Genomic DNA, 16,390 nt, shown 5'->3' with positions numbered 1-16,390 from the left:
TTGAGGTCCGTCCGACGTAGCTTCGTACAACATTCGGGAAGTGGGCCAGTCGCTACCTCCGCCGTCGCCGGTGTAACCGATACTTCGGAAGCACTCGTAATCGCTTGGCTCCCGCTCCTCAACGTCATACGGCAGGTTTGAATCTGTGATCCGGGATGCGCGTGATCTTGTAGTGGTTTGACCGCGGGAACATGAAAAGCTGCTGGATGTATATGGCTCTTCGGGGAGGTCGTATTCACTGTCTTCGAACGCGTATTGGTCGATGTATCGAGCTTGCGAGGATCGTGGAGCATTTTGCGATGGATATGGATTCCTGTAACTCTCTGACGACCTTGATGTTGTCCTCCGGGCATAAGACATATTTCGGGATGGTATGTTAGACGCTGAATCCTCGGGTCGGAGGGACGATGCTCGTAACCAGGAAGTGCCGTGCTGGGGGTATTGGGTGCCCTTCGGTGAGACCATCGTGCTCCTGCGGCTCGCGGACCTGGATTGCGGTTCGTGAAAATTGCTTGTGGTCAGCCTAGAAGGTGTGCGGCTTCGCTGGGATGTCGATGAGTACCTGCTTGACATGATTTGTGTCGATCGTTCAGTTTCAAGGCCTGCTTGAATGCTGTTGGTCGCGGATATGAGTAAGATATCCTTGTAAGGAATGCTGTGAGATCCAAATCCTAGCTGGCGAGGGCAAGAGGCTCTTATAACCGTTCTAACCAGCCATGGTCGTTGTCTTTGCACTAGCTTTGTTCGTGTTCTTGCAAGGGAAACGCATGACCCACCCACCTCAGTCATTGTCATCACAAAGCCAAGAGATACGAGTGCTACCGCAGTGACATTGATGTGACAAAGAACTGTCGCTCTCGTACATCAATGAGATTGCGGGAATTGGTCCTTGAGCGGAGGTTGACATTTCATCTCGTTTCACCGACCACAGGATGAACAAGGCTGACCATACGCTCAGCGTCACAGAGCGCGATAGCCATTGACATTATGGATGAACAGAGCTATCAATATGATGCTAGCATCAAATTCATCGACAGCGTTGCTTACAACAGCCAACAAGTAAGATGCAATATCTTCCGACGCTCCCCCTCTTGTGTCTGGACCAATCCTGTTGGACTTGGTTGTGTATGCCGCCCATGGCTTGAAACCTCCCCGAGGAGAAGCGTAATACGTGCGAGAAGGGTGAGGTTCGGTGACGAATGGCGAAAATTCTGCTGCTTTTGAGGACATCGACGCGCCATGAGCAGGGCGACCAGATAGCGGAGGCGCTGTTCGCGGAATCAAGCAGCTGCTGGTCACATTGGCTTCGAAGTAGAACGTAAGCGATCAATGTTAGCAATAAGCTCGTCGATACGATAGGGCTTGGTCGTGATAGAGTCCTGCTAATGTTAGTGATCGGGCCAACAACGAAATTGTCTTGTACATACCATGCCGGCTTCCATAGCCGCGCTGACTTGTGTACTTCGAACATTGGCTGTGACGCCAATGATTGGTATACGAACGGACAAACGGCCGTCAGCTTCCCACTTGCGAACCTCTTTTACGCAGTCCACACCGTTCATGACAGGCATCTCGATATCGCAAAGCATGACATCGAATAATGGGCCCTTCTCAGCTTCGACTCTCTCCAGCACCATCAACGCTTCCTTCCCATGGTTCGCGGCCTCGACCTCGAAGGCACGATTCCGCAGTTGCTTGCAGAGAACACGCTGATTGAGCAAATTGTCCTCCACAACGAGAACGCGAATGTTCGCATGTGTTCCACCCATGTCACTTGATTCTCGGCTTGTAGTCTTCGATGTTGTCCCACTAGCAAGGTTCGTTGGCGCACTCTTGATGCGGGCTGGTAAGGACGGAGCAGCACTACGCGAAGCCTTAGACTGAGGTGCCTCGATCTTTGTCGTTGTAACATAGAACGCGAAGGTACAGCCACCTGACTCAGAGCTTCCAACTCCAATTTCACCCCCGAGCATTTCCGTAATTTGTCTTGAAATGAAGAGACCTAGACCGGATCCTCCATATTCTGCATGTGTCTTGGGCGACGCTTGCGCAAAGCGGTTGAACAGCAGCTTTCTTTCATTCGGTGTCAAACCTTTGCCCGTATCCGAGACTGCTACGCGCAGGTAGACCTGACGGGACGGCTCGTCAGAATCGCCTTGTACGAAAGATCCTCTCCTCGGTAGTGGGTTGTAGCGTGTAGGTACGAAGTTCATCTCCTCAGAGTGGCGTGGCCGCTCGTTATGGATAAAGGTCACTACCTTAATCTTCCTGGTTTCGCAAGCCCTCGTAAATTTGATAGCATTGGTGATGATGTTGATGACTATCTGGAGGAATCTGTTTGGATCCAGGAGCAGCCAGTCGACGTCGTGTTGTGATACGGATTCGTGCTCAACCATATCCAAGCTGATATCTGACACACGCAATTCTGATTCGAATATCTTGACTGCGGATTGCATGAGCTCGGACAGCTTCACGGGTACTGGGGAAACGACTAGTAGCTCCGAGTCGAGTTTTGACAAAGTAAGCACATCATCAACCTATGCCGCGCCATTAGCATCATCTGCATGACCTATCGTTATCAGGGTCACTTACGATCTGCTTCTGATGCTGCACACAATACAAAATCGTATCAGCGGCTTGCAGAGCGTTGTGAAGTATCAATTCTGTGGGATTCGAGCCGGAGCCACGCCTCGCTGTCATCGATCCATTTGTGGAAGTGTTATTCATGTTCACCAATGACTGTTTCACTGATTCCACAATTTCTTCACCACAATGTAGCACTGCACTCAAGGGGTTGCGGATCTCGTGGGAGATCATGTCGATGAATCGCTCTTGCTGTGTGCGAGTCCGTATTGCCTCCTCCATCTTGTCGGAAAGTATCTTTTGATTCATCTTGACCGGACTGATGTCTATAACGGAGAAATCTATGTGGTCAATAGTAGTACCATCTGGTTTGTACACCTGTATACCGGTCGCTATGACACAATAATCGTTCTCGAGCAGGCGATCACCTTCGTGAATGGTATACCTCCTCTTCAGTCTCAACTCCACTGAGAATGGCCCCTTCTTAGTTTGTAGATCTGTGAAAAAGTCTCTACATTTCTGTACATCGTCATCAACTAGGTACGGCAGCCACGGCTGCGAATCTAGTACCTGGCCCTTGGTGAAGCCGTAAAAGTCGTGCCAGGCATCGTTTCCCCACTGTACGAACCCTTCTGAGTCTGTTGATACAATGCCCAGTGGACACATGTCAGCAAAGCTCCTGTACCTCTGTTCCGAGGCTTCGAGTTCTTGTGTGCGACGGAGAAGCTGGTCCTTGGTCCACGCTTGTTCAGATATGTCAACAATTAGTCCCATAACAGTTTCAACTTCACCCTCGTCGTTAAGATCGGGATAAACTGCCGCCAAGCCTGTGCGATGTGGAAGTTGCATGTTGCCCTTCTTGAAAGGGGCCTTTGATCGGAAGGTGAGAGATCCGCTCTGCTTCAATACCGTGACTTTGTGCCACCATTCTCCCAAGACAGGAAGATCTTCCTCGAGGACGTTGTCGCGCCATGCTGTAGCTTCTGCGTGGTTATCGATCCCGTAGAATTCGTACCAGGCGTCACTCGCGAAAAGAATCTGATGATATTAGCTAAGCACTCACGACTACTATCTATGGTACTAACATTTCCAAACAGGTCTGTGATTGCGAAACCAGCCGTAGACCGAGCAGCGAAGCGTGAGAATCTCTTTTCCATCTTGTGGTAGTCTCGCGCAGTTCTGGTGGCAATTTCGGATCGATATTTCAGCTCCTCAGAAATACGGATCCTCGACATTGACGCTTGAAGCACGTCAGAGACCATTCCTAAGAACTGCTGATACCACGAGTTATACCGCCTGTGAGGGTTGATTCCCACAACGAGAGCTGCTAAAGCTGTGCTGTTGACTGCGATGGGCACAACAGCAAATTGCTGGCAAGGTATGCCGGATCCTTGCCACTGAACGTCATCTAGCAGTCCTGCTATTTTTGCATCGTCTGAGGTAACCACGACCGTGCGCATGTGACCGATTGCTTCGCGTATTGCTGAAGAAAATCCATGGATGTCGGCATCGACGTCGACGGACTTGCATAGCAGTGGATCATCCCGAGGTGCTGCAACGGAACCAACAACCTCGAAATTGCGGCACAGTGGAGGGGTACCAGACTTGAGGGATTGAACATCACAGTACAACAGGGCGAAGGGGATGTCCATGGGGTTGGTCGCTAATCCCTCAACGGTCGATTGCCACATATCAGTCAAAGAGTTGCACTGCGCGACTCGCTGCGCCAAATCCTGAACGCATAAGGCCCTTCTTTCGCCTATTGCATCGGTCGTTTTGTCTTCGGCTGTGCCATATATGCCAAGCATGGTGCCTTCGTCTCCAATGACTGGGACGAGCTTCCAAGTGAAGAAAGTTTCTTCCAGATAGCCATGCCTTTCCATCAATAATCGTGTTGCGTCGCCTGTCGCTGTTTGGCCTGTCTGGCCCATCTCGTGAATGACCCCACCGAAGTAGTCTTCCCAGAAGTCAGGGAATATTTCTGTAGCAGTGAGGCCCATTCCATCTGGGTGTTTACCACCGATGAGCGGGGCGTAAGCCTCATTCCACATTGTCATATAAGACGATCCCCATATCAACACACCTGGTGCGGTTTCTGCCAACATGAACCGCGCACTTTGTCGAAGCTCCCGGGACCATGATTCTATTGGACCAAATGCCGTTTTGGACCAGTCGAACTCTCTCATGAACTTTTGATGAGGCGTAAGGTGTGGTGGAGTGGGATCTTGCGTCCAGTCTAAGTTGACAGGCATTTCGGTAATCATCGAACGCCCGATATGCACGTGCTAGACCGCGTCGGGTGCTACTCGCAAGGCTTGGTTTTCATCTCATTGTAGGTGACAACGCCGTCTCTCGTCTGCGGGTAACGGCAATGAGGTTATGGGAGCTGTATCGAGGCGATCATTCTACTCAACAGAGTTATGTAGATAGCCACCTGAGAGTATGTGTGTTTAGTGATGCAAAGGGCACAGTAGTGCTTGGAACTTCGTTAACAAATTCGATACGGGAGGGTTATTGATGGACGCAGAAGTTGGAAAGCTAGGCTGTATCCACACGTGGCGAGAGCGGGAAATCAATTCATAAGAAGGCACGGGTTTGAACTTAGGTTCAGGCGATGGCATGGAAGCTTCTCATGGCGCTCTCCCAAGGGCTGAAAACATCCTGATCTATTCAGTGTCGAATTTGGTCTTGCCAATATTCAGCAACGTTCGTTACTGCTCGCCCAAACATCGAAAGGGGGTGCGAGCGAACTCACAAACCAAAAATCTTAGCAACAGTCTAGATCGGTCTCTCGGATATGTGTACCGCGCGTCATAAGTACATAAGTCACAGAACACAGAATCTGAAATTAGCGTAGTTTCGGTCGGCCAGCTACATTGAAGATGCATGCTGCAGGTACTGTAGACCATTATTGACAGCAGAGAACTTGAAAGGTTTTCATTACTCATTGCTCATGAGTGCTTTGGAGAAGTCTGAACTCTAGGCAAACCACGTTTCCGACTCCAGCAGAGCGCGTGGTTTTATTGCATATATCGGCTGCCGGCCGCCTGCCCCTGTATGCATATTGCTGCCGATCTCGGTCTGCAAATAGTTGCCATATATCGTTTTCATCACCGTCTCATCATGCTTCGACACACCACTGCCTTATGCTCTTGCCATGACACCCCATGCGCGGATCTTGTTATCGGTGTAACCAGAGAAGAGAGTTTGACCATCAGCAGACCAGGCAAGGGACACACACTGTGGAGTTTGTGCCTTAGCAGAGGTAACAAAGTCGGGCTTCAACGAATCAACCTTGGTCTTCTTCTCGAGATCAAAGATGGCAATTTCGGTGGCAGTGGCAGCGCAAAGCCAGTATCGGTTGGGGGAGAAAACAAGAGCGTGAATTTCGTCACCAGCTTGAAGAGAGTAAAGGTGTTTCGATTCGTTCAGGTCCCAGAGCATGGTTGTGCCATCCTTACCGCCTGAAGCGCACAGCGAGCCGTCAGGAGAGATGGTGACCGTGTTGATGTAGCCAGTGTGGCCGACGTGATCGGTTTGAATTCGGCAAGAAGCAAGCTCCCAGACCTATGAGAATGCGTTAGCAAGCAGTTTCGTGAGGTGCTCCAATGTTCATGTGCGACTACGGTGCCTCAGTCCGCCGGTGAATTGTTGTCTCATAGCTTGTGAGCTCTGAAGTAGCAAATACTTTAAATAATTCTCCAAATCATCTTCGGCATGCAAAAGAAATTGGTGGCATCGTACCTTGACAAGCTTATCCCAACCGCAGCTGACAATGATGGGGTTCTGCGGGTTCGGCGAGAATCGGACACACGACACCCACTCGGTGTGACCCTTGTCGGTGATGGTGAACTTGCAGTCTCCCAATGTGTTCCACAGCTTGATTGTTCGGTCTCGGGATCCTGACACGATCTGTCTGTTGTCGGCGGAGAAGGAAACGGAGAGGACATCGTTGGTGTGGCCGACAAATGTTCGGGTTGTGTTGCCGGTGGACAGCTCCCACAGTCGTAGAGTCTTATCCCAGGAAGCTGAGAGGGCATATGCACCATCTGACGATATCACGCAGTCAGAGACAATGTGTGAGTGGCCGTGCAGCGATCGCTTGGGGTAGCCATAGGCAGTCTCGTCTCTCGTGAGGTTCCAGATAATCAAGGTCTTGTCTCGAGAAGCAGAAAGCAGCATGTTAGGGCTATTCCAACCAGTCAGTCAAAGTCCTCGTCCTTCGCATCTGCAGCTTCACTAACTTCTCCAAGCTGGTCGCAAGGCTGGTAACCCAGCCAGAATGACCCTCCAAGGTACCTCGGTGGATGAGTTGTTCGGTCATATTGGCGATTGAACGTGTAGAGGACCGGTGGGTGTTGTGGACAGGAATCAGATATCGCAACCTCGAGGCTGTCAAAAAGTTCGCGACCGACCAGATCCCGCAGTTTCAATTGTGTGATGCTCCGAGCGCCAAGTCCAGCCTCGTAGACAGTCACGTGCGGATGCACCATAGTGAGGCTGAAACTTAACCTTGCTGCCTGATGCCTGGCTTGATCAAATTATTGTCGCCTTCTCTAGCCGGCTCAGCTGCGCGAGCTCCTTCTCATCACTTGTCGAGGCCGGAATGAGGGCAAAAGCTGAAGAGTAGGAAAGTACGAGCTGACCTGAAGCTATCTGGAGTTGCAAGAGCCTTGAGAATGCCTCAGGCAGCTTATTTTGGCGATTGAGGCAGCAATATCTGCATCTCGACCTGCCTAATGCGGGAGTCGCTCCCCCATCGGATGACGATGCTGTTTCCTCCCCGCACAAATAAGATGCTCTCTCTGGAGTGGAAAGTTGCTATCTTGCTGGTATTAGGCTGTATGCGCGTTGCTGACCGATCTCGCTCTTCAGAAAATTCATAAAATATATCTCAGAGAGCTCACCACTGTACTGTGCAAGCTTTCTTGTCCAGTTTCAACACCTTGAGAACATCCCTGATACTAGCACCCTCTCACCTGCTCACCGAAGTTTATCATCATGGGTTCCACAGAAGAACTTCCAAAGATGCAATACCGGTTCCTTGGCCGCTCAGGTCTACAGGTCTCTGCCATATCGCTAGGAGGCTGGGTCACTTATGGAGGTCACGTTGGAGACCAAATCGCATTCGATTGCATGAAAGCCGCTTACGATGCCGGTATCAACTTCTTCGATTGCGCTGAGGCTTACGCCGGAGGCAAATCCGAAGAAGTTATGGGCCAAGCCATCAAGAAGTTTGGCTGGAAGCGGAACGATCTCGTAATCTCGACCAAGATTAACTGGGTAGGTCATAAGATATCGACTGAGCCATAAGTGCTAACTTCTTGTCAGGGAAGTGCCTTTGGAGACAATCCAGTCAACAACGGTGGCCTGTCAAGAAAACATCTTATTGAAGGTACCGACATGGCTCTGAAACGCCTCCAGCTCGACTACATCGATCTGCTCTACTGCCACAGACCAGACCGAAACACACCAATTGAGGAGACCGTCCGAGCAATGAACTACCTGATTAACACAGGCAAGACATTCTACTGGGGCACAAGCGAATGGAACAGCGAAGAAATTGCCATGGCTTGGGCCTGCGCTGAACGCCTCAATCTCATCGGCCCGGTCATGGAGCAACCTCAATACAATATGCTCACCCGAGACAAAGTCGAGAAGGAGTTCGCACTACTTTACGAGAACTACGGTCTTGGTCTCACGATCTTCAGCCCTCTGAAGACTGGTATCCTGACAGGCAAGTACAACGAGGGCATTCCCGAAGACAGCCGATATGGCAATGCAACCGACGCATTCAGCACCGGCAAAGCCAAGTCATACGGTGACGAGACATGGATGAAGGACATCGAGAATACGAGGAAGCTACAGCCAATTGCTGACAAGCTTGACGCTGATCTCACAACTCTAGCATATGCTTGGGTCGTCAAGAACCCACACGTCAGCTCGGCTATCACTGGTGCCTCGAAGATTGAACAGGTCACAAAAGCAGTCCAGTCACTAGCTCTTCTGGACAAGCTGACGCCGGAAGTGATGAAAGAGATTGACGATACACTTGGGAACAAGCCAGCTCCTCTGACAAGAAGATTCTAGATACATGGCAAGTAAGAGTTCGAGGGCGATAGAATGTATGAGTTTCTCTATGAGCCACCGCGGTACTGGTCACAAAGTGTCCTTACGCTCTAGGATTGGCGTTGATGCGAATACTGGAGTATCTTGAGAACCAATGGGGATCGTCCAACTGCTTTTCCTTGAGCAAATCCCTTCGGCGTTTTAACGTTGTGACGTATTGCCGAGTTTACCTTCTTCCTGTTGTCAGACACTGAGCGTGTCAAGGTAACGTGTGCTTTTACTTTTTTGCTTTCGTCTTTGCTAACGAGCAATGTGGCTGCAAACCCCAACGTCGAATGCAGGCTGAAGGCAAGAAAGACATGAATGCACGTTGTACCCACGCATACGGAACGGCGACGTGTGCTTTGGAGGACGTGCAAGAAACCATGACCGTCGCAGAAGATGCGGTGGCTCGCCTTTGCATTTGGCAGACAGCTCTTCGATTGGACGCCCAGCTTGACTGAATTTGTGCTCAATATACAGTAGGTCTGGCAGCTATTCTGAAAGTCCACCCGGAGACAGCTGTGACGAAGTGGCTAACTTGCCGGGTAGGGCAGTGACATATCACGTGCATGATCTGCAAGATTAGCGGTGCCCAAGCTCTTGAAGCTACCTACTCTTGCCTCCCACGGCTCGTCGAACGGCGAGAGGGAGAGATCACCAGAGTCTGCCCGGACAGTACGGCATAGGAAGTACTACAGAAGACCGTCTACCATTCACACCACGACATATCCGTGTCTCTTCCTGCCACTGGCTCGAGCAGCCTCCACCGCTTTTCCGCAATCCCGACTCCCCCACCCGAAACAGACGTCAGAGTTATGCACCGCACTCAAATCACGCCCGCTACTGGAGGTAGCCTTATCATGCACAGTCGATCAGGAGGAGAAAGTGTACACTAACAGATTCAGATCACGATACGTATCCAGGAATGGTCAATGAGCTGTCACACAACGTCACAGCGTCTTTGAGGCAAAGTCAATATGACGCCCAAGCAACCGGAGCTGGAGCTCTTAAAGACTGTTTGTCTCCTCTTCAAGGACCGCTCTCGCTTAGCCCAGCAAACACCTCGGACAAGCTAGCTCGACACACCCAAGCAACTGCCATTCCATCACGTAGGCACAGCCCATTTTTAATAACTAACTCATCATGGCCCTCCGCACCGACAACGACGAAAAAATCGACAAAGTCCTCTCCCAGCACCCGGGCGTGTACATCTCCCTCCGCCCCATCGCGCCCCCCGCCGCCCTCGCCCTCGCCGGCTTCAGCGGCAGCACCTTCATTACCGCAGCCTACCTAGCCGGCTGGTATGGCAACTCCGAGTCACCTCTAATTTTCTTCCCATTCGTCGCGTTCTGGGGCGGCCTCGCGCAGTTCATAGCGGGGATCATGGGGTTCCAGGCGCGGGACGTCCTCGTTACGGTCATTAATACGATGTGGGGTGCGTTCTGGATGAGTATTGGGCTGTTGTATGCTTTTGTGGCGGCAGGGGCGCTGCCGCCTCATGCGGTGGATGAGCATTTCCCTGAGTTGGCGAGTTGGTTTGTGGTGCTTACTGCTTTTACGTGGAGTGGGGTGAGTTTTAATCCTTCTCTGGTTATCTCCTTCTTCAGCCTGTGCGGTGTCCATGCCACGCGAAATGTTGTTGAGTTGAATCGAGTTGAGCTTACTAACGATCTCGTCTTCAATCTAGGCTCTCGCAGCAACAGCTCGAGACGTCATACTCGCTGCCTTACTTTTCAGTCTTGCGATTGGGAGCACAATCGCCTGTTGCCTGTTCGCATACGGAGCGGGCGTCGCGACTGGTATCAAAGCGGCTTCGTACTTCTGGTTGTTAGCCTCGCTGCTTGCGTGGTGGAGGACAACGGTGTATCTGATTGAGGAGGCTTATGGTCCGAAGAGCGTGTTTGCGAAGTTCTTTCCTGTTTTCCGGATGCCGACCGAGAAGCGTGCGCCGCTTATTGTGCCGGGGTTGGGAGAGCCGGGTGTTAAGAGGGGTATGCCTGGGGTGATCTGACTAGTTAAGAAACATGGGAGTGGTAAGTGTGCATGGGATGCTATGATCCTGAGGTGATGCATGGCTTTGAAGGAAGTTTGGCAAGATGTTTGTGAGGTCTGACACTAAACAAATCTGCTCCAGGGAAGAGAATACGGAAGAGAGTGCGTCGGATCGTATCGTCTATACTATTGTTAACGACTGAATCAATCTATGGAGTCTACAAGCTCATAGTCCAATCCATGACCACCACAACATTTCCTCCTCCACACCCTGCCACACTTACAACCCAATCCCACCCATCTAATGCTTCGTCAAACTCGCCTTATGATCCAACGCCTCCTTCACAGCAGCCCTAGCAGTAACTCGATCAAACCACCCCTTATAAGCAGGATACTCGCCATCCGCGAAGACATCCTTCCCCATCAACCAACCCACATTCACACCCCACGGCACAAAAGCGATATCAGCGTAGGTTGGTTTCCCTTCGGGGTTCTGCTCATCGGGAACGAGGTACTTGAGATTATGCTTCTTAAGGTGAGAATCGATGACGCCGACAACGCGCATTGCCTCCTTTTGGTAGCGCTCGATTACGGAGGGGAGTTTCTCGGGGTGGAAGTTGGAGAACCTGTTGTGGTGTCAGTATCTACTTTACCATCGCGCATCAAGCAAAACATAACATACCACGCAGCCTGTCCATAGTAAGGGCCCTGTCCCGAGGCCTGGAAGAAAAGCCACTGGTTCGCGAAGAAAGACTCCTTGCTCCCAGTCGGGAACGAGATCTTGTGGTCTTTGTCGTAGGTCTGGACCAGGTACTGGAGGATCGCGCCGGATTCCCAGAGGGTGATGTTGGTATTTGGATCGTCGATGGCGGGGACACGACCGTTCGGGTTGGTGGAGATGTATGGTTCCGATTTGATGTTGGAGAATTCGACGAATTCTTCTGTGTAGGGGAGGTTGAGTTCTTTGAGGACCATGACTACGCGCCAGGGGTTTGGGCCGGCGGCATGGGAGTAGAGCTTGATGGGTTTGAGGTCTGACATTGTGTTGAGTGAGTATTGGTTCTGAGATGTTGAGCTGAATGTGATTAGATTGGGTAGGCGAGCGTCTGTGGTTCCTGTGCTTGTGAGGTGAGATGTGAGATGGGTGAAGGAGAGGAGTTGATGTAGGTGTGGCACATATATACTTCTACCAATGCTGCTGTAGGGGCAACAAGCTTGGCCTGTGGTTGTATAATCAATCCGAGTTGACACATCCCTGGAGCTTAGCTCATGTCAATGCATAGCGTCCTTGAACGTTGCATTACCAAGCTGGTGGGCGTTCAGAGCGTCCATCAAAGCGCTTTGTCTGCCATCTCCGTTGCTTGAAGACAGGCCATCCTCAATGCGGCCCAAGAGTCAACACAGATGTGCGCCGTGTCTAGTGAGTGGATACCGAGAAGCTCAAAGATGCACTCCGCCCCGGACGAAGGAAAGGTGGCTTGTCACGAGCTACGGAGTGGAGCACGTGACTGTCAGAAACACGAGGCGACTCGGCCGACAGCCATAAGTTCCTCCGCCGCGTTTGTGTCGGCCGGTGATGCAGGTTCAACGCCTCTGACCTGGTAGCGCGCACCCCTACTTTCCCACACACTTTTCAATTCATTCTACTCTTGTACCTACACTCGCTGCTGGTACGGTGTTAAAATAATACAATCAAATGTAGTACTAGCTATGAACAGTGCTGCTGTAGAGTAGTAACGCTATCATCTCTCTAAGCAGATCGCACCCGCTAAGCCTGATTCCGCTAACGTTACTGACCAATCATAAGTGCGCGGAAAACTAGTGATGCGCGTTGATGGTTCGAAGACGTTAATCAGCAAAGCGGTAATCGTGCGTTGGGAGTTGATCAAGGTTGTACAGATATTATACATACACTCACTAGCATGAACGGACTAACAGACACGCTCGAAGGTCGACATACGAGCTCAAAGCTGATGCTGATGCTTGTCCAAAATTAAGCTGTCTATGATTACACGCTAGACGAATATCCAGCCATCGGCAAGCGACCAGAAGTCTGCCGCCTCAAAAGCCATTTTCGTACTTCGTCAACCCACAATACTGAGCTGGCGAGGCATACCAACGCCAAGAGATCCATAAGACCAATGGCTTCTGTTTGAAACACACTTTGTAAGAATGGGAGATAGATAACGCAGCATTGACCGACGAGACTGCCTAGGACCGCATAGTTGAACATGTAATTGCCGAAGATCTTGATCTCGCCTGTGAGGACAGACTTTGCTTCGGATCTGCAGGTAAGAGCATTGAACATGTCGAAGAGCACGAATGTGGTGAAGGTCATCGTTGTATCGCGCTTGGTGACTGTCAAAGTCTTGGTATGAGTGGTCGGGTCGTCGACGTCGAGCATCTCGTGGATGTAGACCGATAGCGTGCCAAGCATGATGAATGCTGCTTGAGTGAACACCCGTTGCAGTAGGCGTCGTGTGAGAACGTTTGTGTTCCGTGAGCGTGGCGGTACGTTCATGACACGTGGGTCGACTGGCTCGACTCCTAGAGACTGTGCTGGCGGGCCGTCCATGAGGATGTTGATCCACAAAATCTGCATGGCGTTGAGAGGATTCTTGAAGCCAAGCGCTGTGCTGATCAACAACAAGCTAAGTGCTGCCACACTTGTGCTCAGCTGGAACGTGATGAAATTCTGGATGTTGTAGAATATGCCTTTGCCTTGCTCGATCGCTCTTAAGATGGTCGAAAAGTCGTCATCAGTCAGAATCATATCTGCAGCCTCTTTCGCCACGTCTGTGCCTAGCATACCCATGGCAATACCAATATCTGCCTTTTTCAGCGCCGGTGCATCGTTGACACCGTCTCCAGTCATAGCAACCACGTCGCCTCGCTTCTGAAGGGCTTTGATAATCTTCATTTTGTGCTCGGGGCTGGTTCTTGCGAAAATATTCGTTCGACTAATAGCGTGAGACAACTCGTCTTCCGTCATTTTGTCGAGTTCATCTCCTCTGAGGACTTCTCGGGCGGCCGGATTTAATGCCATACCAAGACCTTTGGCGATGGCGACGGCGGTGGCTTCTGCATCTCCCGTGATCATGATCACCTTCACACCGCCACGTTGTAGCCTGGCAATGGACTTGTTAACACCTTTCCGGGGAGGATCGGTCATGCCAACCATGCCAGCAAAACACAAGCCGGAGTAGTCTGGCTCCTGAGGCATCTTCCGATCGCCCAACTTAGGCGTAGACGTTCGGCTCGAAGGTGGTTTTCTGCTTCTAACAGGGCCACTTGCGAATGCAATGACACGAAGCCCTTGGTCAGCCATCTGCTTTGCCGCAGCAATTGCATCCTGTCTCCGTGCTTCATCAAGTATTATTTCCCTCCCTTCCTTGCTAAGATAGGTATCGCACTTCCGCAGCACTTGCTCGAGTGCGCCTTTGATGTATGCCATGTCGTTACCGCTGCCCAGACCATTGGTCATCTCGCTAAGAGGGCTGCCAATCATGACACCCATCCACTTCCTTTCTGAACTAAATGGTGTTTCTGTCGCTCGAGGTCCGATGCTTTCTCGCACATCGTCCTCGTGGAAGGAGTCAAGAAGGTCCATAATCGCCACATCAGTTGGCTGACCTACCCATCGACTCTTCGCACTCGTCGAATCATTGTCCCTCATAGAGGCAAGCACCGCCGCAGAACTCGCAGTAGCGGGAGAAGTCGCACTTGGACCGGATAGCGTTGCGTTATTTGCAACATTCCCAATCCTAATCACTGCACGTGTCGCAGCACTTGGTATTGCTGCTGTCTCCTTGTCGATGGATATTGGGGCAGGCGCGTCGAAATGCCACATCTTTGTCACAGTCATGTGATTCATCGTAAGCGTGCCAGTCTTGTCGCTACAAACAACATTAACTGAGCCCAGTGTTTCGACACTCGGCAACTTCCTCACGATTGCGCCTCGTTTAGCCATCCTCAATACGCCAAGCGCAAGAGTGACTGTTACGATGATTGGCAGACCTTCTGGGATTGCGGCCACTGCCAACGAGACCCCGATGGTAAACAAATCTAGTGGTTTCTTGCCTTGCAGCAAGCCCACCAGCATGATCAGGCCGATCACGACAAATGACATGTAGCTGAGCTGTTGACCCAGCCGGTCCATTGACTGCTGTAGTGGGGTTCTTGGAGCCTCAATCTCTTGCAGGGAGAGCGAAATGGTACCGAACTCTGTCTGGCCGCCTGTCGCAATAACAATGCCCTCGCCATAGCCAGAGCGCACCAACGTTCCCATGAAGGCTATGTTGTGTTGCTCATTGAGCCTGACGTCGGCACCTACTGTTCCGGCTGCGGGACCATAAGGCATAGGTGTACTTGACCTTGAGAGATCGTCCAATTGCTTTTGCTGATGATCACGATGCAGCACTTCCGAGTACTTATGCACAGGCTCATTCTCACCGGTCAAGTTCGATTCGTCGATAGAAAGGTCGGCAGCGTGAGTGATGCGGACGTCTGCAGGTATACGATCGCCAGTCGAGAAGAGAACGATATCTCCGGCCACAAGCTGAGCAGCAGGTACGGTCGAAGAGACCTTCTCGGAGTTGCCGTCCACCAGAGGTTCCATCTCGATGGCATCTCGGTCGGCTGGTGTAGATCGTGGTCTTGATGATGCGCCTCTCCGAATATGAGCCGCATGGGGCACAAGCTTGCTCAAAGCCTCCATCGACTTCTCCGACCTATACTCTTGAACAAAACCAACTGTCACTACTATCGTCACAGCTAGAGTAATGCTGACGGAGTCATCTGTATTACCGATGAAGAAGGAGATTAGAGCAGAGGCCAGGAGCAACAGAATTAACGTCTCCTTGAACTGCTTGAGGAATCGCATCCACAATGGCTCCTCCTCTTCATGTGGCAGCTCGTTCGGTCCATTCTTAATCAGCCTTGACTGCGCTTCTGTAGGCGATATGCCGGTACTGAGCGAGGTATGCAGCCTTTGCGCGGTCTCGTCCGGAGTAAGTAAGGCATAGCCAGCAGTTATGGTCGAGGCCGTTGTCGCTCGGCGCGGAGCAGGCACGTCGGTTGCTGAAATCTCTGCATTGTGGGTAGGCAGTACAGGTGTTGCCGATCTTGACATATTCGCATATTCGCTACTGCCGTCATCTGCTCATGGCTAATAGCAGAACAGAAAGTGCTTCGGGGCCTTCTAAATCCAAAAAGGAGTTGCAATAAGGGGAGGTAAGTTGATGTTGGTATAATCAGACGGGTACAACTTGTGTGTTTGAGGCCTAGATTCCGTACACTCGTCGGAATACTGCTACGAGTGAAGTATGCGACAGAATAGTTTCTGCTTGCTGTGCTGGTGAACCTAAGCAGCATCGTGGTCGCAGTTCCTTCGGGCAATCACGATCTGTACCCGGCTTACCTTCCCTTGACGTCACAATCTCTCAGATCGCGCTTTCCTTGTTGACCAACCTCCTCGAGCACCGTGCAACCTGCCACATACCTCACTCTTGTCCTCAACGAACGCGTCTTCTTTTTCCGATCTCCCACAATCCTGTCGCATTCTTACACACAACGTCTTGGATAGTATGCGACAGAATTGAAACGTGCCGGTCGCGCCGCATCACCTATTGAATCTACCGCGACGCGTCTCTTGCACTTGGCCACACTAATCACTACATCCACGAATACAGCACATTAATACCCC

General features: G+C 51.2%; 6 protein-coding genes across 6 annotated transcripts; 2 read left to right on the top strand and 4 right to left on the bottom strand.

Moving 5' to 3' along the window:
* Window positions 1-1,295: 1,295 nt before the first annotated feature.
* PMZ80_000737 (uncharacterized protein) lies at window positions 1,296-4,835 on the bottom strand (the record flags this gene model as incomplete). Its single annotated transcript, XM_064869187.1, has 4 exons — window positions 1,296-1,379; window positions 1,428-2,537; window positions 2,593-3,621; window positions 3,669-4,835. The coding sequence occupies 4 exons, from the start codon at window positions 4,833-4,835 to the stop codon at window positions 1,296-1,298; spliced, it is 3,390 nt and encodes a 1,129-aa protein (XP_064734684.1).
* Window positions 4,836-5,727: 892 nt separating this feature from the next.
* On the bottom strand, window positions 5,728-6,907 carry cpc2 (cross-pathway control WD-repeat protein cpc2; the record flags this gene model as incomplete). The annotated part of the gene is made up of 3 exons (XM_064869186.1): window positions 5,728-6,150; window positions 6,328-6,772; window positions 6,828-6,907. 3 exons carry the CDS (start codon window positions 6,905-6,907, stop codon window positions 5,728-5,730), a joined length of 948 nt encoding a protein of 315 aa, XP_064734683.1.
* Window positions 6,908-7,584: 677 nt separating this feature from the next.
* Window positions 7,585-8,673, top strand: PMZ80_000735 (uncharacterized protein; the record flags this gene model as incomplete). Its single annotated transcript, XM_064869185.1, has 2 exons — window positions 7,585-7,866; window positions 7,915-8,673. 2 exons carry the CDS (start codon window positions 7,585-7,587, stop codon window positions 8,671-8,673), a joined length of 1,041 nt encoding a protein of 346 aa, XP_064734682.1.
* Window positions 8,674-9,837: 1,164 nt separating this feature from the next.
* On the top strand, window positions 9,838-10,705 carry PMZ80_000734 (uncharacterized protein; the record flags this gene model as incomplete). Its single annotated transcript, XM_064869184.1, has 2 exons — window positions 9,838-10,263; window positions 10,382-10,705. The coding sequence occupies 2 exons, from the start codon at window positions 9,838-9,840 to the stop codon at window positions 10,703-10,705; spliced, it is 750 nt and encodes a 249-aa protein (XP_064734681.1).
* Window positions 10,706-10,987: 282 nt separating this feature from the next.
* PMZ80_000733 (uncharacterized protein) lies at window positions 10,988-11,727 on the bottom strand (the record flags this gene model as incomplete). Its single annotated transcript, XM_064869183.1, has 2 exons — window positions 10,988-11,312; window positions 11,369-11,727. 2 exons carry the CDS (start codon window positions 11,725-11,727, stop codon window positions 10,988-10,990), a joined length of 684 nt encoding a protein of 227 aa, XP_064734680.1.
* Window positions 11,728-12,694: 967 nt separating this feature from the next.
* Window positions 12,695-15,817, bottom strand: PMR1 (High affinity Ca2+/Mn2+ P-type ATPase-like protein; the record flags this gene model as incomplete). Its single annotated transcript, XM_064869182.1, has 1 exon — window positions 12,695-15,817. The coding sequence occupies one exon, from the start codon at window positions 15,815-15,817 to the stop codon at window positions 12,695-12,697; it is 3,123 nt and encodes a 1,040-aa protein (XP_064734679.1).
* Between the last annotated feature and the right edge of the window lie 573 nt (window positions 15,818-16,390).

Source organism: Knufia obscura (assembly GCF_036327395.1).
Source record: "Knufia obscura strain CCFEE 5817 isolate CBS 148926 chromosome Unknown scaffold_1, whole genome shotgun sequence".
Lineage (NCBI taxonomy): Eukaryota > Fungi > Ascomycota > Eurotiomycetes > Chaetothyriales > Trichomeriaceae > Knufia > Knufia obscura.
This window is presented reverse-complemented; position numbering and strand designations above follow the sequence as displayed.